The following is an 18,912-nucleotide window of genomic DNA, read 5'->3' as shown; positions in this document are numbered from 1 at the left end:
TAAAATACTTAATGGGGTTCACTTTTAAAGCGATATTTTAAAAACAAGGTATAATATAACGACAAAAGTAAATCACAACTTATTAATAGCGACATGAAATTTGCCACAAATTTATCATAATTGATTTATCATGTGCCACTTGAAATATGGCAAAATCAATTGTTTGTCTTGAATCTATCGATACGTTCAACTTAATGATAAAAAAATATATATTTTTAATTTTGTTTTTAGAAAAGTAAAAAAAAAAATAATAATAATTGATCAAAGTTTTCTGTTCAGGCTGACACTTTATGAGATTTTAATTTTTATTTAAATAGTCTCTTCGCGTTTAAAATTTTCGGAAATCCGGAATTACTTTGCCGGAACTTTTTGGGAAAAATAAACAGTTGACAAACGCATCATTAACAAAAAAATTAATACGGAATGGAAGTTATTGGCAATCAAACGAAAACAAATTTTCAGATATAATTAAAAAAAGTCAGTAACTATATGTAGTAATAGACAAGGTTCCGCACTAACTTTTATTTACAATGTAGTTATATTTTTGTATATTTTATGAAATTGGAGCTATTCTTATATAAATATACGTAAAGTTGGTTGTTAGTGTTAATTTTCTTATATTAAAGGATAATCACAGTTTACAGGTATGTATTTGTTTTTTTAAGAATATAGATTTATGTTTTGTCTATAATAATAACAACAACAATATATTTTCAGTTAAAGTATTACATCGGTTACAATAGATCTGAGTATATTTTGACTGGAAGGTTTTATGTCCTACAGGATAACTAAAACGAGGAGAACAACCACGAACATGAAAAAACAAACTAACAAATTAAAAAACTTTTAAGATAAATGAAAATTAGATTAAAAATAAAGCATCCAAATTATTTATCCATTTCACCGTAACTAAAAATAAAAGCTGTTGAAACCAATTTTGTAAAATTAAAAAAAGTTACAATTGTTTTTGAACTCATAAAAAAAACTGATATTTAACTTGATTTGTAAATAATTCCACTCATTAATGGAGAGTGTAATAAAACTCAGTATTAAATGGTGGAACGATTGATCCTACTTGGTATGAATTCCCTAATGATTTAGTTTGACTTGCTTATTAGAGTTAAATAATCACTAAAAATAAATGGTACAAAAGCAGCAGTGACACAGCTGCTTTTGTACTAAGCTACCATAATAGTTTTAATTATAATATAATATTATAGATATGATGAATAAAAATTATTTTTAACATATCGTTGTTTATCCTGGGAGCTTTTATCCATAGTCACCTATTTCAATACATTATTATTTTAGCTTCTCATTATTATTTTATCATTCTCACTATTATTTTATCATTCTCACTATTATTTTATCATTCTCACTATTATTTTAGCAAAAAAGGCTGTTAAACTAGTTTAATTTTTTGTTTAAATAAAAATGAGATGTATTGAAAGAGGTGACTTTAGCTCCCAGGATAAACAATGGTTTTTAAAAAGTATATATTTTTTCATAATAATATCTATAATATAATATTATTATTAAATGTATAATGACATATGCATGTTATACAAATATATAGGTGTATACTTTTACACCATCATACATCCATAGTCTCACCACACATCCACCTTATCATCAACCTCTCTGTTCTTTCTAAACCCTGGACATGTGGTGCACGACATTCGTTTAATTTTTATTGATGCAAATTATGCTGCATGGATCGATTACTATATTGAAAGCTAACTGAAGTTATTACCAAGTTAAGTGTTGATTCATTATAGTATTTGAATGTTTATGTGGTTAAAAAAGTAGCTTAATTTGCATCAACACGGTTTTAACAGATTAACGGAGTAAGATCTGTTAAAACACGGTTTGCAAAACTGTATCTAAACAACAGTTTTACTCTGCATACTAAAACAAATTTTATTAAATGCCATAATGGACATGTTGTGTTATTATTAAATTAAAAGTGTTAAATTATTATTAAAAGTTTAAACTCTATTTTAAAAGACTGAAAAGTGTCTATTTTTAACTTTTCACTTAAATCCTATTTATATACATTTATTTAACTTAGTTAGAAAATTTAAAGGCATGTTTAACTGCATCAGGTCATTCCACAGGCAAAAGTTTGAGAACTAATGTGAGCAAAAATTTAATTTTAACCAGCCTCAAACTACAACAAACTTTATTCTATGTTTTTAGTCAAACCAAGTCAATTTTCTGACACAAAACTTTATGTGCAACTTTGATCACTTCATTGAAAGCACATAAAAAAAACTCTTAAAAAAATGTTTAAAATGAGACTAACATTTGAGTAAAAATCTAATGTTAAAATGAATTACAATTATTTAGAAAAAATAAGTGATTAATCTTCTCCATTTAGAAGTGCTTTTGAACTTTTTATGCCTGCCTATACATTTTTCACTTGTTTTCAGAGCTTATTTAAGCACTTACATTTTTTAGTTTACACCAAATGCTTTTTTCTTTAATTAAATATTTTGAAGAAAAATCATGGTAACTTAAAACTCATGGTTTGTAATATTAGTTTCTTTCATTAAACACAGCTATGAATTAAGATATTATTATCTTCACTTATTCACACTCTGGTTTTACAAGTTTAATATTTGATGAACATTTTTACAGCTCAATAAACCAATCACTTTCAGTCAAGAAAATGCAGGTAACGAAATTCAGAAGAAAAAAAAAATCTATATTCATTACTATTTTGCTTATTAATATACAGGTTTTTAACTTAGATTAAGGTTGTTCAAATTTTTTTTTTAAGAAAGACATTTTTACAACTTTTTAATTATGACTATCAAGAAGTTCTCAGAAAAACAATTTGAATTCCATGACAGATCATACAGCCATTCAGGTAATAAGTTTTACAGGAAAAAACAACAAAAGTAAGGTCAGCAAAAAATTGCTGACCTTATTTTTGGTAATTCTCAGGGCTGCACTATCTTGAGATTCTCATTAAAACTAAACTGCATTGAAACTGATAGAAATAAAAAAGGAGTGCAGTTTGGAAAAGACTATGGCTGGCAATACCAGGCTTGGACAGGAATGGCATGCAATCAAGCGCTATTGCTGATCACGGAAATGATTTTATTTTTTGACAATTTGACCTGTTTAGATGATTAGATGATTTTTAAACATTTTAGAAATGCGCTGAAAAGAAATGCTAGCTAAACTTAAACTAGGAAGAAAATAAAATAAAAAATAATGCAAAAAGGAAACAATTCCTAATGAAAAAGAAAATACATAAGCACAAAAATAAAACTCAAAAATATGAAACTCAAAACTTTTTTTAACTTTTTGTTACATTTTAGTTGCATTTAAAATATATTACTTTAAGACTTATCTTTTGAAACGTTTTATTTAAGTTTTTGAAACGTTTTATTATGCAAAAAGCTTCACAAATTACTTCTAATGATTATTTAATGAATGAACAAATTTTATTTAAATTATAAAGTGTTTTATATATATATATATATATATATATATATATATATATATATATATATATATATATATATATATATATATATATATATATATATATATATATATATATATATATATATACTGCCACTCACGGAAGTTAGGACAGTGGAGATTTTTTCGAAAAAGCAAAATTAATATATAATTATGTTATAGAATTTTTAATTTATATTAATAAAAATTATATTTTTTATACATTTTCAATATAAAATATATTATTAGTCAGTTTTATGTAATAAAAATGTACAAAAACCATTATAGTAATTAAATTTTTTTTTCGTCAAAAAAACCACCCTTTGATTTAATAACTGCTTTAACTATTCTCAGCATTCTTTCAATTAATTTTCTAATTGTTTCTTTTTGAATATTATTCCATTCCTGTTCTATAATGTTCCATAAATGAGATTTTGATGTTGGACATACAGTTCTAATTTTTCTATCCAGTTCATCCCATAGTAACTCAATGGGGTTGAGGTCTGTGCTTTGGGGAGGCCAGGTCATTACACATAATACATTTTCAGCTTTTTTTGATTCTAAATAATTTCTACATAACAATGCAGTATGTTTAGGGTCATTATCATGCATCAGAATAAAATTATCTCCGATTAATCAAAGTCCCAAAGGGATTGCACTTGTTTCCAGGATATCTCTATAATGTTCTGCTCTCATTATACCATTGATTTTATGCAAATATCCCACTTCATCCAGAGAGAAACAACCCCAAACTATCACAGAGCCTTCACCATGTTTTACTGTTAGAACCAGACATTGAGTTAGCATTTTTTCTTCAGCAGATCTTCTAACGTAAACTCTTCGCTTATTTCCGAAAACTTCAAATTTTGACTCATCGGTCCAGAGTACTTGTTTCCATTCATCCATCGTCCAATTTTTGTGGAGCTGTGCCCAACGGAATCTCTTCTGTCGATTAACTTTTCGTAGATATGGTTTTTGGATAGCAACACGACCATGCAAATTAGCTTTTTGCAATCTTCGTTTGATTGTACTGATAGAAACTTTTTTTTCTCGATCACAGTTGAAAATAGCTGTTATTTGTGGAGCAGTTAACATTCGATTACGCTTACTGATGATTTTTATACATCAGTCATCAGTTTTTGTTGTTATGCGAGAAGGACCTGGACGATTTCTGTCTTCCAAACTTCCAGATTCTCGATATTGACGAATCGTATAGCTAACTGTTGATTTACTCAGATTTAATTTTTCAGCTATTTTTCTAACTGTATAGTCTTCTTGAAGCAAAGTGAGTATTGCTGTCCTTTTTTCAACACTTATTGGCTTACCTTTAGGCATATTTTTTTCAATATTTAGAATTTACACTAAAAAAATAATTTTTAATTTTACCTTTGAACTTCTGCACTTGAAATTTTTAAAACACTAACACAAAATACACAAAATATCTGCAAAAACACAGTAAACAATAGAAATACTTGTTAAATGACAAACTTAAAAGATTTGAGTTGATAATGTAAAGTACAGGTTCATACGTGACCTTTAATATGTTTCTGCGTTCTCTGTTTATTTATTTAAAATGATAAGACTTTTACTTGTGAATACAATTTATGTTATTTTTAATTTTAGTTATTTTAATATATTTACATTAAAATAACTTAATTTTAGAATTTTTTTGATACAAATTTTATTTAACTTGATTTATTTTTATATAAACATAAATTTTACTAATATAAGTAAATAATTTTATAACGTAATTACATTTTAATATTGTTCTTTTGAAAAAATATTTTTTGTCCTAACTTCCGTGAGCGGCAGTGTATATATATATATATATATATATATATATATATATATATATATATATATATATATATATATATATATATATATATATATATATATATATGTATATATATATATATATATATATATATATATATATATATATATATATATATATATATATATATATATATATATAAATTGTATAAACATTTATTTTTTCCAAAAAATTGCACAAAAAAAAAATTGTTTAAAAAAATACCGTAGTCTATTTAAAATAGTAATTTTTAATCATTTCATGCTCTGATGAGATCTTTCAAAAGATTTTTAGAAAGGCATGGAAAAATTTTGTTTCAAATGTTTAAATTTATCATAAAAAGTACATGCCTACATAAAAAAGTTTAAATATAACATAATTTGTTAATTTGCACAAAATACATCTATTTTAAACAATCAATATAATTAATTTTTTAAAGCCTTCTCATAAAATAAAAACTTTAGAAAAGATCAACGATTAAAAGTTATTCATAGTTTAATAATTTTTTTTTATAGCATTTTAATTGTTAAAACATCAAAACTGCTGTGGTCAAATTGTGAAGAAAAAAAATTATAAGCGTGGTCAGTTACATCACGTCTTTCCTGTCTAAGCCTGCAATACAGTTTCACTACAAAGGCTTGAACTGTTTTGTCAAAATATTTTTAATAAAGCTCTTCAAATGCAAAATGTTATGTAGCATTTCAGGAGCCATAACTTAAGCAATTATCAGAGCTTTTTGAATTCTTATCAGATACAGTAGTTGGAAAAAACATTTGTCATGTTTTGTTTAATGAACACAAGTATATCGTTTTATCATAATAAACTACTTCTACACAAAGTTAAATGGTAAACAAGTTTACATTGTAGTGTAAAATAATAATGAGTCTTATGATAATGATGCAGTGGTTTATGACAAAATATGAACTTTCTGCAGATAAAATCTTTGAGGATTTATGTTATCTTAAAAGATAAATTTAAATGAAGACTAACTAAATTTAAATGAAGACTAACTAAATTTAAATAAAGACTAAAAAATGTAAATATAATTTAAAGATGTAAATTTATATATAAATTTGAATAGCGTTTATAAAAAATATGGTATTTGAAGCAAATTCTTTACATATCTTTTTTTTTATTATGTATCATCTTACTATATAATTGTATCAAATTTTTTTAAATTATCTTCTTACTCTTTTTTATCTTTGCTATTAGAATTGCTTATCTGGGGGCTTTGGGGCCATGCTTTCTTCAGTTTTCTTTTGATACAAAATTACTAATAGATTATTTTAATCAAGTTGTGATTAATCAAAATTAAGAACTGAAAAACTACCTAAAGAGGTCTCAAAATATGTTTGATAAAAAGTTTTTATATTCTATTGTTACCCATCTGATATGTAATACTATATAAAAATTATATGTTTAAAAACAGATATCATGCAATATAAACATAAATTTCTTTTATTTTTAGTGTTTTTTTATTTTTTTGAAACTGAATGGAAATGATACAATGACAGAATCTGTATTGACAGATTTTTCAATAAATGAATCCTCAGTTTCTGAACTCAATGATGAAATTTTACAATCCGAGACTTCTTTTCAACAGTCATTACAACTGCAAGTAGATTCTGGCACTGAAGATGATTCAGAAATACTTTATCATATGTGAGTTTTATATTTCATGCGTATATTATTTTGTGTCTTTAAAAAACAGAACAATTATCTAAAGTAAAAAAACAGACTAATTATCTATAAGTAAAAAAGCAGAATAATTATCTGTAAGTAGAAAAACATAATAATTATATATAAGTAAAAAAAACAGAATAATTATCTGTAAGTAGAAAAACATAATAATTATATACAAGTAAAAAAAACAGAATAATTATCTGTAAGTAGAAAATGAAATAGTTATCTATAAGTTAAAAAACAGAATAATTATCTATATTTTAAAAAATGGAACAATTTTCTATAAGTAAAAAAAACAGAATAATTATCTGTAAGTAGAAAATGAAATAGTTATCTATAAGTTAAAAAACAGAATAATTATCTATATTTTAAAAAATGGAACAATTTTCTATAAGTAAAAAAAACAGAATAATTATATGTAAAAAACATTTGATTAATCTTCCAACCCTGGTTTTTTAAAATTTTTCTGATGAAAATTTTTTTTTTTTGAAAAATAATCACAATGTTTAGTCTTAGCAAAAATTTGTCTCATCTATTTTTTTTAAACCTCATTTTCCAATATAATCAACTAGTTTTCATAAATACTCTGAAAATCAAATTTATAATAAAGTTTAAAAAGAATAGATATGAATATAGTTTTAATGGCAATCTTTATGAATTTATATACTTTAAATTAGAATATGGCATACAGAAACCCATCCAACCCACATAAGTATACAAAATATATGAATGTTAAACTTTTAATTACTTTTGACTTTTGTCCAACATTTCCGTGTTGTCAGAAAGTTAAAACCATTAATTTAATTACAAATTAATCGTTTTGTAAAAAAACTGCAAAAACGCAAATTTAATCGACCAGAATGTTTTTAAAAACATTTGGAGTGTTTTTAAAACATTCTGAATATTTTTAATAATATAAACAATGTTTTTATTTTTATTTTTTTAATAATATAAACAATGTTTTTATTTTTATTTTTTTAATAAAATGTTTTCATTTTTATTTTTTTTACTGTAAATCATGCATGGAGTGTTGCTACATCGACTATCTTATAGCCTGACTTGCAAGGGAGTGCTGCTACATCGACTGAGTGTTTAGTTAAGGCAGGCAGTCTATCAAGTAATAAATAAAATAATAAATACAGAAAAACTTTTTGACAACCAGTTAGGGGTTATATATATATATATATATATATATATATATATATATATATATATATATATATATATATATATATATATATATATATATATATATATACTGTTTATGATATTAATTATGTTTAATGTTTTTTTAATTTCATTTTATTGATATTAAAATTAGGTGCACTTTAAGTAAAAACCATTAAAATAATTAAGGGAATTAAATTATTAATTAAATTTTATTTTTTTAAAAACCACAAATTTATAGACTAGAATGTTTTTTGTTTTTTTGTTCATAATATTTTTATTTTTTTACATACATCACCTGATTTAAATAAGTAGAAGTTACAAGGAGAGTACTTACATTAACTTTTATCATCCTCTTTTGTACTTTAATGACATTTGTTACATTTTAAACTACTTTTTTATTGTATTATTAATCAGTTATATGGTCTTATTAATGAATTTTATGGTATTCTATTTTAACTATTTTGTATCATGTAACTGATGACTACGTTATAGCTGTCTATTTTTTGTTCATTAATATCAAAGCATTCGGTTTTTTTTTTATGAACAGTTAATAAATATTTTGACACTAGCATGTCTAAAATAAATTTTAAGAAATTTCTAAAGACTTTTTACATGGTCTTATTTATTTTAATAATAAGTTTTTTGTAATTTCTTTTTTCAGTGACAACAAATACAAAACTTATAATTCAGCAAAGAGATTTTTTAACAGTTATGCATCAAAAACTCGAGTCAAGTCTAAGAAACCATGCACAGATGAGGTAATATTATTATCAGTGAATGTTATTTATTTTGACCATATATGTATAATTTTTGTATTTTTCTCAATTGTGATTACATCTTTTCTACCATATTATGATTGATTTTTAAAGACATGCGTTGAATCTATTATATGTTATATATATCTAAGTGTTAAAATCATAAGAAATATTTTATAAATGTTTGTTATATTTTAAATGTTGTACTATTTATTTTTTTACAGATTGTACAATTTTTTAGTTAAAAAATTAAAAATTCTTCTGGTTTTTATAAGTAGCTGCTCTTTTGTTTTTACTGCAATAATAAAATTATTTTCTTGCTTGTATGTTAAGAATTTTAAGTAAGTTTTTTTAGTTCAACTCTCAAATTAAGAGAACAGCTTTATGAATATTTAATCCTTCTTTTATAATCTGTTGTAAATAATTTATACAAAAGCAGCTTTACATAGGCAAAGCAAAGAAATTTTTTTAACTTATTCTCTGATAAAATTTGATCTAATAGAAGTATAATCAAAAATAACTTTATAAAGACATTTGTTACAAAGCTTCTTTGTTATTCAAATTATTGTCATTTTAATATTAAATTTTACTTTTTCAATAAGAGAATTATTTTGTTATTTTGTTGTTTTTTATGACGGCTAATATAAAAAAGATTAATCTTCCTGAACTATTTTATGGAGGTAATTGATCAGCTTAAGACATTGTTACTTGTAATAGCTTTTTTTTCCGTTATATAAAACATGGTTTTGTGATTTAAATTTTATATTCTGAAAAAAATTAAATTCACTTTAACAAAAAATAGCTTTTATATATTTATATATATTATTAATGAAACTGCTCACTCACAAAAATGTTATTTTAGATTTTTTTAAGTAAAGAAATATGATAAGGAAAACAATGATAAGAAGATTGAAATTAAGTGTTATATTAAGTATTTAAAAAATATTGATAAAATTTATTAATGATTATTTTGAAAACTTATTGAAAAATTATTTTTAAGTATAACTTTGATGAGATATTTTACTTAAATATTTTTTGAATATAAATTTTTTATGGAATGTTTATATGTGTTTGTAAATATCTATGAAATTATATTTATTAGACAAACTGTTACAATCAGCAACGATCAAATACAATATAATAGAATGAATAAAAAATTATTGCATAGGCAATGTTTGACATCTCATGCTCTCATTTATTGCTTAATGTTATAAGTTGAAAGTTCTGTTGTTAAATTTCAAAGTAGGATTTAAAAATGTTTTTATGAAGACGTAATGACAAAGCCATTGATGCGGGGTCAGGTAATGGCTAATTTTTTTCCACCCCAGTAACAATGTATAAAGCACAAAAAATTTAATTGTTTATTAAAAAAATATTTTTTAGAAATGTTTATAAAGTTGCTTTTTTTTTTCTTTACAATTTATTTAATATGTTGTAATATTTATTTCATATCTTGTAATATTTATTTCATATGTTGTAATATTTATTTATAGATGTCTTCAAAGGAATATTTCACATTACAGTTTTATAATGATTCCGACACTAAAGTTGATGCTGAAAAGGTTCCTGTGTTCAAGGGAAAATCCCTCAAGTACTTTTTTTTACACAAATTCAAAGTTTTAGTTTTTTTTTTCTTAGTATTAAAAAAATAAATAAATAAAACTCAAGTTTTAGTTTGATTATAATTTTTGTTAAAAGTTAATGTCTTTTTTTTACTTTAGTAAAGTTTTACATTATTTTTAAACTTTTTCTTTACTTAATTATATCTAAATAACTATAATAAAAAGTTATTTTATGCTTTTTATTCATGATATGTTATTAATTAAATATGATGTATAGGTGTGTATAAAATTGAAGATGATATATAAAAAATACAAAAGCCTTATTATTTTTTTTTTGCATGAACTTATCAGCCTAAGTGACTGAAAACCATTAAATAATAGATTATTAAGCTATAGAAGTTTTTTTTTTTTTGGCTGAACGGTTTGTTAAAATTAAATTGCAAATTTATGTTCTTTCTAAAAATTTTGTTTTTTGAAAAAAATACAACTATAAATTTTAAAATTGTTCTAATTTTGAAAATTACAAAGTTTCGATGTAGTGTCCTTTTAATCACAAAGTTACAACCAAGTTTTTGTAATCATAAAGCTACAATGTAGTCCCAATAACAAAGTTGCAATGTTTTTTTACAATGTTTTATATTTAAAAAATGTTTTCTGAAAAAATATCCATAAAATACTTATTATTTAATAATGCATTTTGAGGCGTATCATTAGCTACAACGATATAACTTTTTAATTATAAAAAAAATGATCAAATAATTTGAAACATTGAAATTTAAATGTTTTTATTTACAATTAATTTTTTAATTTATAATATACTGATGCATTAACTTAATCCAAAGTGATATAATTTGTACATTTTTCACTTTATCTCCATTATTATTTATCTCTTTTTCTTTTCATGTCTTAGACTTTTATTCTTAATCTCTACCTTCACTATGAAAATAAAATGGTTATGGACAAGTTTAATTGTTAGGTCTCACAATCTGTGATAATAAAAATTTGTAAAAAATAAAATACCAACTTAGTTATCAAATTAAAATTTTTTTTAAAACTAAGTAAAAACTAAAGTTTAAATAAGCTTTAATAAAAAAATATTTTGTAAAAATTCTTAAATGTGTAAAAGATTTTTAGGCATAACTTATGATTCTATTGGATGTCACTCTTGTTATAACAAAGTTTTATTTGAAAATACTTTGTTACAAAAATAAAATTTTGATAACATAATTAAAAGGTAATATTTTTATTTTTATTTAATAAATTAACTATTTTAATAATTATTTTTAAATTTCATTTTAGAGAAGCTGTTGAAATACTTCTCTCAAAAAGAGATCTTAGTTTTAATACCCATTCAGTGTTTTTGGAATCATCAAAGACTCCTCTTCCTCTTGCTTTTGATTCATTTCCTCTTGGTGGAAATGTTCTTCATGTAAAAGGCAAGTTATAAGTTTTATCTTTTGCTTAATTTCTGTTTTAAAAATGCTGTGCTTTCTTTGGTTTAATACTGCTGTATGTTTAATTCTTAAAGTGTTGTAATATCAAAACATGGTTAAATCAGGGTTCGAATAAAGTGTTGTGATATTGCAACATGGTTAAATCAGGGTTCGAATTACAGAAATGTTGATTCTTATTAGCTAGTTTTTTTTCTTGCAGTAAAGAAACTTGCATTGGCATTAGCATCTCTCATAAAAATTCGATAATGGGTGGTGTATGGAAAAGTCCTTATTTGAGTGAGACTTTTTAGAAGTGATATTTTTTTATTTTATTTAAGTGTAATTGATAGTTTTGTAGTGCTCTTTTACTTATGCATCTTTATTTTAAAAATCTATTAGTTGTGAAACCTTTAAGAAATCCTAATTCGAACCCTGTTAAAGAGATTCTTAAGTGCCAAAATAAGTTATGTTCATATTTTAAATAAACCTTAGAAAACAAGTTATATTCATATCTTAAATAAACCTTAGACAACCAAAACAAATTAATTATCAAGATACTAACAAAAACTTTTTTATTTTTAATGCCAATTATTTTTTGCAAAGGAAACTTCTTGCTTGTTGATTTTTTCATTTAAAAGAAATCTGGTCGGATTTAAGCGTTTATCTTTGATGTCAATAGCAATAAGTTGTTGTTAAAGTTGAATTATAATATTATAATATTAGCTAAACAACTTTGTTTTTAGTTAGTAAGTTTAGTAAGTTTTTTATTTTTATTTTTTTAAATTCTAATTCACTGCCAAAAAGGTTGCAAGAAAACACTATTAAGTTGGGAGTTACTAGAAAAGAAAGGATAGAGTTAAAGAGTAGGGAGATGCTTGACAGAAAACTTGAAATGTTGTAGGTTGTATGAATCAGGAAAGCATGAAGATAAGAGAGAGTTCCAAAGCATTAAAGTGCAGAGAAAAAAACTAAAGAATAAAAGTTTTTAAACTAAAGTTTTTAAAGTATGCAGGGACAGATGCAGTAAAAGAATGCGACTTTTCTGAATGATGGGTCAAGTGAGGATAAGTTTTGGTTGATGGAACTAGAGGTGATAGCTACTTTGAGCAGCGACCATAATAGTATTTGTAGAAAAGACAAAGAGATACAATCTTTACAATGATGAGAGAGAGGCTCAAGCTTGGCAAAATAAAGCAGGTCCATGTTTACAATGCGTTATTGAACCCTGTATAAAAGAAGAAGAGTGTCATTAGAAGAACCAGCCCAAATATGACAATAGTATTCCATAGAGGGGCGAATAATACATTTGCAGAGGTAAAAAATGTAATCAGGAGTACAAAAATTGGCGATACTAACTTTTCAATCAATCGTATATATGGTTTCCATGAAAGGTGAGTAGTAAACAATAATCCAAGAAGCTGTAAAAAAGAGGACTCAGTGAAAAGGTTACAGTAATGTTGACAGTTGTTTGCAGTAAGTAACTGAGTTTATGTTGGAGTTAAAATTCACAAGCCACTGCAAGCCCCAATCTGTTACAGAAGTGAGGTCAGATTAAATAGTTTAACTCTAAACTTCAAGAATTAACTCTAAACTTATTTTCTAAGGTTTGTTTAAGATATGAACACATGTCTCGACACTTAGGAATCCCTTTAAATATTCCAAATAAATGATTTGTTTAAATTAAATTTTCAAATTTTAAGTAAATTTAATTTTATGGATATAAATTACATATATGTATATAAATATAAATATATATATATTTATATTTATATACATATATGTAATTTACTACTACTACTACTACTACTACTACTACTACTAATGATAATAATAATATATTTATATAATAGTAATATAATAATAATATATTTACTGGCATATATATTGAATTATATTGGCAGCTATAAATATAGTAGTAGTAGTAGTAGTAGTAGTAGTAGTAGTAGTAGTAGTAGTAGTAGTAGTAGTAGTAGTAGTAGTAGTAGTAGTAGTAGAAGTAGAAGTATTAGTATGTGTATATATATATTTATATACATATATATATATATATATATATATATAAAGTAATCAGAGATATAATAATAATAGTGGTTCACTGTTACAGCTAACCAAGAAATGCAAATTGACGAGCGAATTATTATGCTTATGAAAGGATCAGAAGATAAGATGCTGGTAAATAAATTTTTTTTAATATCCTATTTTTCTTAAATTTCACATTTTCACTTAGATTAATTTCATTTTTTACTTTTTATCTGTCAATGAAATTTGTCTTTAGAGTGGACACAGACAAAAAAAACCTGAAATGAATGAAAGTAGTATTCATAATGGCAAATTTACTCCTGTCAATGGAAAGTTGAATCGTAAAACAGGATTATTTACCAGTCTCAAGGTTGATTTTTATTACTATTTTTTATATTTAGTTTTCTCATTTTAGTTTTTTGTTTTACCAATAACTTTCAACATTATGTTAAATTTCATGATTATGTCATGTGATGTGTGTGATGTGAACTTTAAATTGAGATTTCTCTAAAACTATAGATGCTTTTTATTTCAATTTTTTTATATTAAATATTTTTACATCAATTGGGGTTTCAATTTAATTTTAAGGGACTTGATGGGCTGTTTGGGAAGAAATCGAGTATTATAGCGGGTTGATGCCATCATTTCACAGATTTTTTTTTTTTTACTTTATTGGTGGCATTAATCCACTTTTTCTGGAAGTCCTTTTTAATTTTTTGTTACTCCACCTGCCTTATGAAAGACTCCTTTAATTATTGCCCAAAAATCTTCAATCTTGCTCTCTTTAGGACAATTTGGAGGATTCCCATCTTTAGAAACAATTTTCACATTGTTATCTTTGCACAATTGTAGAACTTTTTCATAATAATGAGAATCAGCAAGACCTGTGGCTGGTTTGGATTTCATGCTATTGAACTGAGAATCGACTTTAACTTTTTGGATTTATGGAAAGTTTCCTTTGTTCCACTTTCAGATGTCTTTTTGAAGCTTTGTGTAGATGGGGTGCAAAATTCTATATTTTCTTTTAAAGGAAATTTCAATAAAGAATTCAATTTTTCCTATTTTTGTGTGGTTGACCTTCTGCTTCTATTTTTAACATTTTAAAAGAATAAAAAACTTAAAAAGTAGAAATCTTTGCTGCGTCGCTTTGCAATATAAGTTTTAACATAAAGTTGTGTTAAGTTGTGCAACTTTATGTTAAAAACAGTTGTTGTTGAAAATAATCACTTGAATAGCCCCTGATATATATATACATATTTTTAATTATTCACCTTCCCAATGTGAGAAGGCCACTACAGTCTAGGAGGCCACTTTTGCTGTTACAACCCTTTCTCAACTCTATAACTCTAAAACACGAACCTCAACAAACAAGGCAAATAATATATATGTGTGTGTGTGTATATATATATATATATATATATATATATATATATATATATATATATATATATATATATATATATATATATATATATGTGTATATAAATAAATATATATATATATATATATATATATATATATATATATATATATATATATACACATACACACAGGGTGTTAGCCAGAAAAAAAATTCATACAGCGTTTTAGCGAAATCGGGAATTTAGGTGCGGCTAAAAAAAAAAAGGTCATTACATTCTGACATTTAAAAAAGTAGTTACAATTTTTTAGATACAATTAAGTTTCAATAAAAATGTTCTGTTTTTGCTGGGTTATTCATAGGAATATTTTTCTGTTTTATTTTTCAGGAACATTTTTATATTTTATAAATGTTTAATTATGATTATTAAACTTGTTTCATTTTGAGCAATTTTCGTCAGTTTTCGTTTTTAAATTGCTTCTCTCCTTTGTTTAATATTGTTGAGAAATAACTAGAACAAAAGACAATTGTTTGCAGTTTTAATGAATGAATTAATAAATTTATTTATTGATCTATTTTATTATTATCTTAACTTTTTATTATTATCTTAACTTTGAACTATTTTAATTGCGTAAATTGCTTTTAAATACAGTTTTACAAGGTTTAAACGATTAGTTACATATATTGTCTTCTTTTATTTTTATTTTCATTTTTAAATTATAAATGTAAAAAAAATGCACAATAGTATTTAATTTTTAACAAAACATTTTTGATGATTTTCAAGATCCTCTTGTAATTTTTTAACTTGCTAAAACAACTTTTTAACGGCAGTCGATAAAAAAAACTATACATTATACTTAGGAATGCCAGAATTTTACGGCTTTTACGAAGGAAAACACTAAAAAAAAAATTATTACAGGTTTGTAAAATCCGTAAAATTATAATTTTTGTAAAATCCAGACGTTTGACAACCCTAATTATATGGAAAGATTTGGAATATATCAGATTTAAAATACTTAGTATTTTAAAACGAAAAATTTTGAAATAGTTAAAAAAAATTTTTTAACTTTCTTACATAGATAATTGTATTATTGTTCATCATATTTTTTATTACAATTTTTATCATAAGATAAATTCAAATAGTAAATAACTTATTTAAATCAATAGCTTTTAAATGAAAGTTATATTAAAGTTTCCGAAATTTTAATAACCTTTTATTGAAAAATTGGTTGGCTCGCTAATTTCCATCAAATATAATGCTACTTTTATTTAAATACTCAGTGTAGTTAAGGCGATTTACAAATTATTCGAATTTATTTATTTGAAATTGGCATGATTTTATAGGTGTATTATGTCCAAACAAAAGCTTTAGATGTTATATTTTTTTTCGCTTCAGGTTTTTTTAATATTTGAAGAATTTTTCTCTTTTTTATATAATTTTCTAATCCTTTTTACTACCCCTAATTGTGAATACAAAGAATACCATTTTGGAGCCTTAAGATCACTTTTGCTCATCGGCGTTAATATGAATTTAGTTAAAATCTTTTGAAAAAGTGCCTTAATTTACTATAGATCCTAGTTCTAATCGTTTCTGACCTATTAGCTTTATATAGTTGTCAAAATACAATATTTCTATCAATTTTTACAAAAAATACAAGAATTCCGACCAAAAAAGAACTTGCAATTAAGAAAAAGCGCCAATGAACGTTAAAATTTTTTAATCTATGTTCATTTTACCTAAAAATCGTATTAATTTAAAATCTTAAACGAATTTGGACAAGCGAATTAGGATTTTATAAAGATTCGAAAAAAAAAATCTACAATCTGGGTTTTTTGGCTTCAAATATTTATATTTTATGATACTGCAAAATTTATCATTTTATTTTTTCCGTCTTTTCATGATTCACAGACCTGATCATTTAAGGGAAATATGTAGTAGTCAACAAAATATCATACAGCTGCTATAGTATTTTAAAATTGCCTTAACTACACCGAGTAAGTAACAAAGACATTCAGGAGCAGATCGATTTTTTTCAATTTACAAATATACATTAAATATCTACGTAAATTTTGAATTGGTAAATTAAAAAAAATTAACTATTGTAATTATTGTAAACATTGGTTAATAATAATATTATAATATTATTTAATTATCTTCTTTTATGTTTTACGCAAATATATCATATATAATACGTTTCATTGCAAGTTTTATTTTTGATTTTTTTTTTTTTGTTGTCGGTTTTCCCAGCTAACTTATTTTACCGAAATTATTAATAAATCTTTTAATATAAAAATGTTATTAACTTATTTTATATTATAATGTTTATTAATATGCAAATTTTATTTCTACCTTTCCATTTTATTTGTAACTTAAGATAAAAAGTAAGAATGAAAATAAAGAGTTTTTGATTAACAAAAATAAATTAATATAATAATTTATTAAACGTATTGAACAATTTTAATTGGAGAATAACTGACGTCAATTAAAAATTAAAAACATTTTTTTTTCAACTTTTGAATGAATGATCTTGCTTGTTAATGAAGACACTTTTTTTTTCACTTTAAAAAATCGATCTTAATTCTTAATTGATTAACTTAATTAATTTTTTTTGTCGCGCATACTAATTGCGTTTTTTACTAGTCTAGCGCAACAATTTAAATCTGAGACTGATTTCATTTTTTTTTTACCATGATCTTAAAAACCTTTGGGAATTTTAAACCAATTAGGAAACCGCTTTATACGCGGCGTCATCAGGCTGGCTAACACCCTGATATATATATATATACATATATATGCATATATATATATATATATATATATATATATATATATATATATATATGTATATAAATAAGTATATATATATATATATATATATGTGTATATATATATATATATATATATATATATATATATATACATATATATATATATATATATATATATATACATATATATACATATATATATATATATATATATATATATATATATATATATATATATATATATATATATATATATATATATATATATATATATATATATACACATATATATATATATATACATTCTTACATGGTTGTTATTAATTTTACCATTGCCAGGTCAGTTTTAGATTATTTTTTTTTAAATAAATTGTTTTAAAGACAGGAAAATCTTTTTTTTTTATTATTTAATAGACTACCTGCCCCAACCAAACCCTCAGTTGATGAAGGGGCACTTCCTTGTAGTAGCAGGCAATAAGATAGTTGATGTACCAGCACTCCTTTGTAGCAGCAGGCTATAAGATAGTCAATATAGCAACACTCCCTTGTAGCAGCAGGCTATAAAATAGTCGATATAGTAACACTCCCTTGTAGCAACAGGCTATAAGATAGTCGATGTAGCAACACTCCATGCATGTTATACAGTGAAGAAATAAAAATTAAACAATCAGAATTTATTTTATTTAAAAAAAAAAATAATAAAAACATTCAGAATGTTTTTAATAACATTAACAAAAACACAGCGTCTTTTAATTAGCGTTTTTTAAAAAAACATTAAATCTAATTAGTTCCCTCAATTAAATTATTGCGTTTTGTTATAATCTAACCTTAATTTTGTCAGTTTAAATACCATAGACCAGCTAAGAGCTGT

At 23.8% G+C, this 18,912-nt stretch overlaps 1 protein-coding gene across 4 annotated transcripts in view; it reads left to right on the top strand.

The window, feature by feature from the left end:
- The first annotated feature begins 315 nt into the window (after positions 1-315).
- LOC100206085 (uncharacterized) overlaps positions 316-18,912 on the top strand; it is a 38,032-nt gene continuing 19,435 nt past the window's right edge. Inside the window, exons 1-8 of one of the 4 annotated variants that reach the window (XM_065799956.1) lie at positions 392-644; positions 6,759-6,952; positions 8,805-8,901; positions 10,392-10,489; positions 11,760-11,896; positions 12,114-12,190; positions 13,998-14,065; positions 14,169-14,282. In XM_065799956.1, the coding sequence (XP_065656028.1) occupies positions 12,160-12,190; positions 13,998-14,065; positions 14,169-14,282 (213 nt within the window). In that variant the 5' untranslated portion in view covers positions 392-644; positions 6,759-6,952; positions 8,805-8,901; ... (1 more) ...; positions 11,760-11,896; positions 12,114-12,159. Of the gene's footprint in view, positions 645-6,758; positions 6,953-8,804; positions 8,902-9,994; positions 10,200-10,391; positions 10,490-11,759; positions 11,897-12,113; positions 12,191-13,997; positions 14,066-14,168; positions 14,283-18,912 lie in introns of those variants that run through there. The other 3 variants (XM_065799954.1, XM_065799957.1, XM_065799955.1) reach the window with 3 other exon arrangements.

This window comes from Hydra vulgaris, chromosome 06 (genome assembly GCF_038396675.1).
Source record: "Hydra vulgaris chromosome 06, alternate assembly HydraT2T_AEP".
NCBI classification, from domain to species: domain Eukaryota; kingdom Metazoa; phylum Cnidaria; class Hydrozoa; order Anthoathecata; family Hydridae; genus Hydra; species Hydra vulgaris.
The sequence above is the reverse complement of the archived record's forward strand: the minus strand, read 5'-3'. Positions and strand labels throughout refer to the sequence as shown.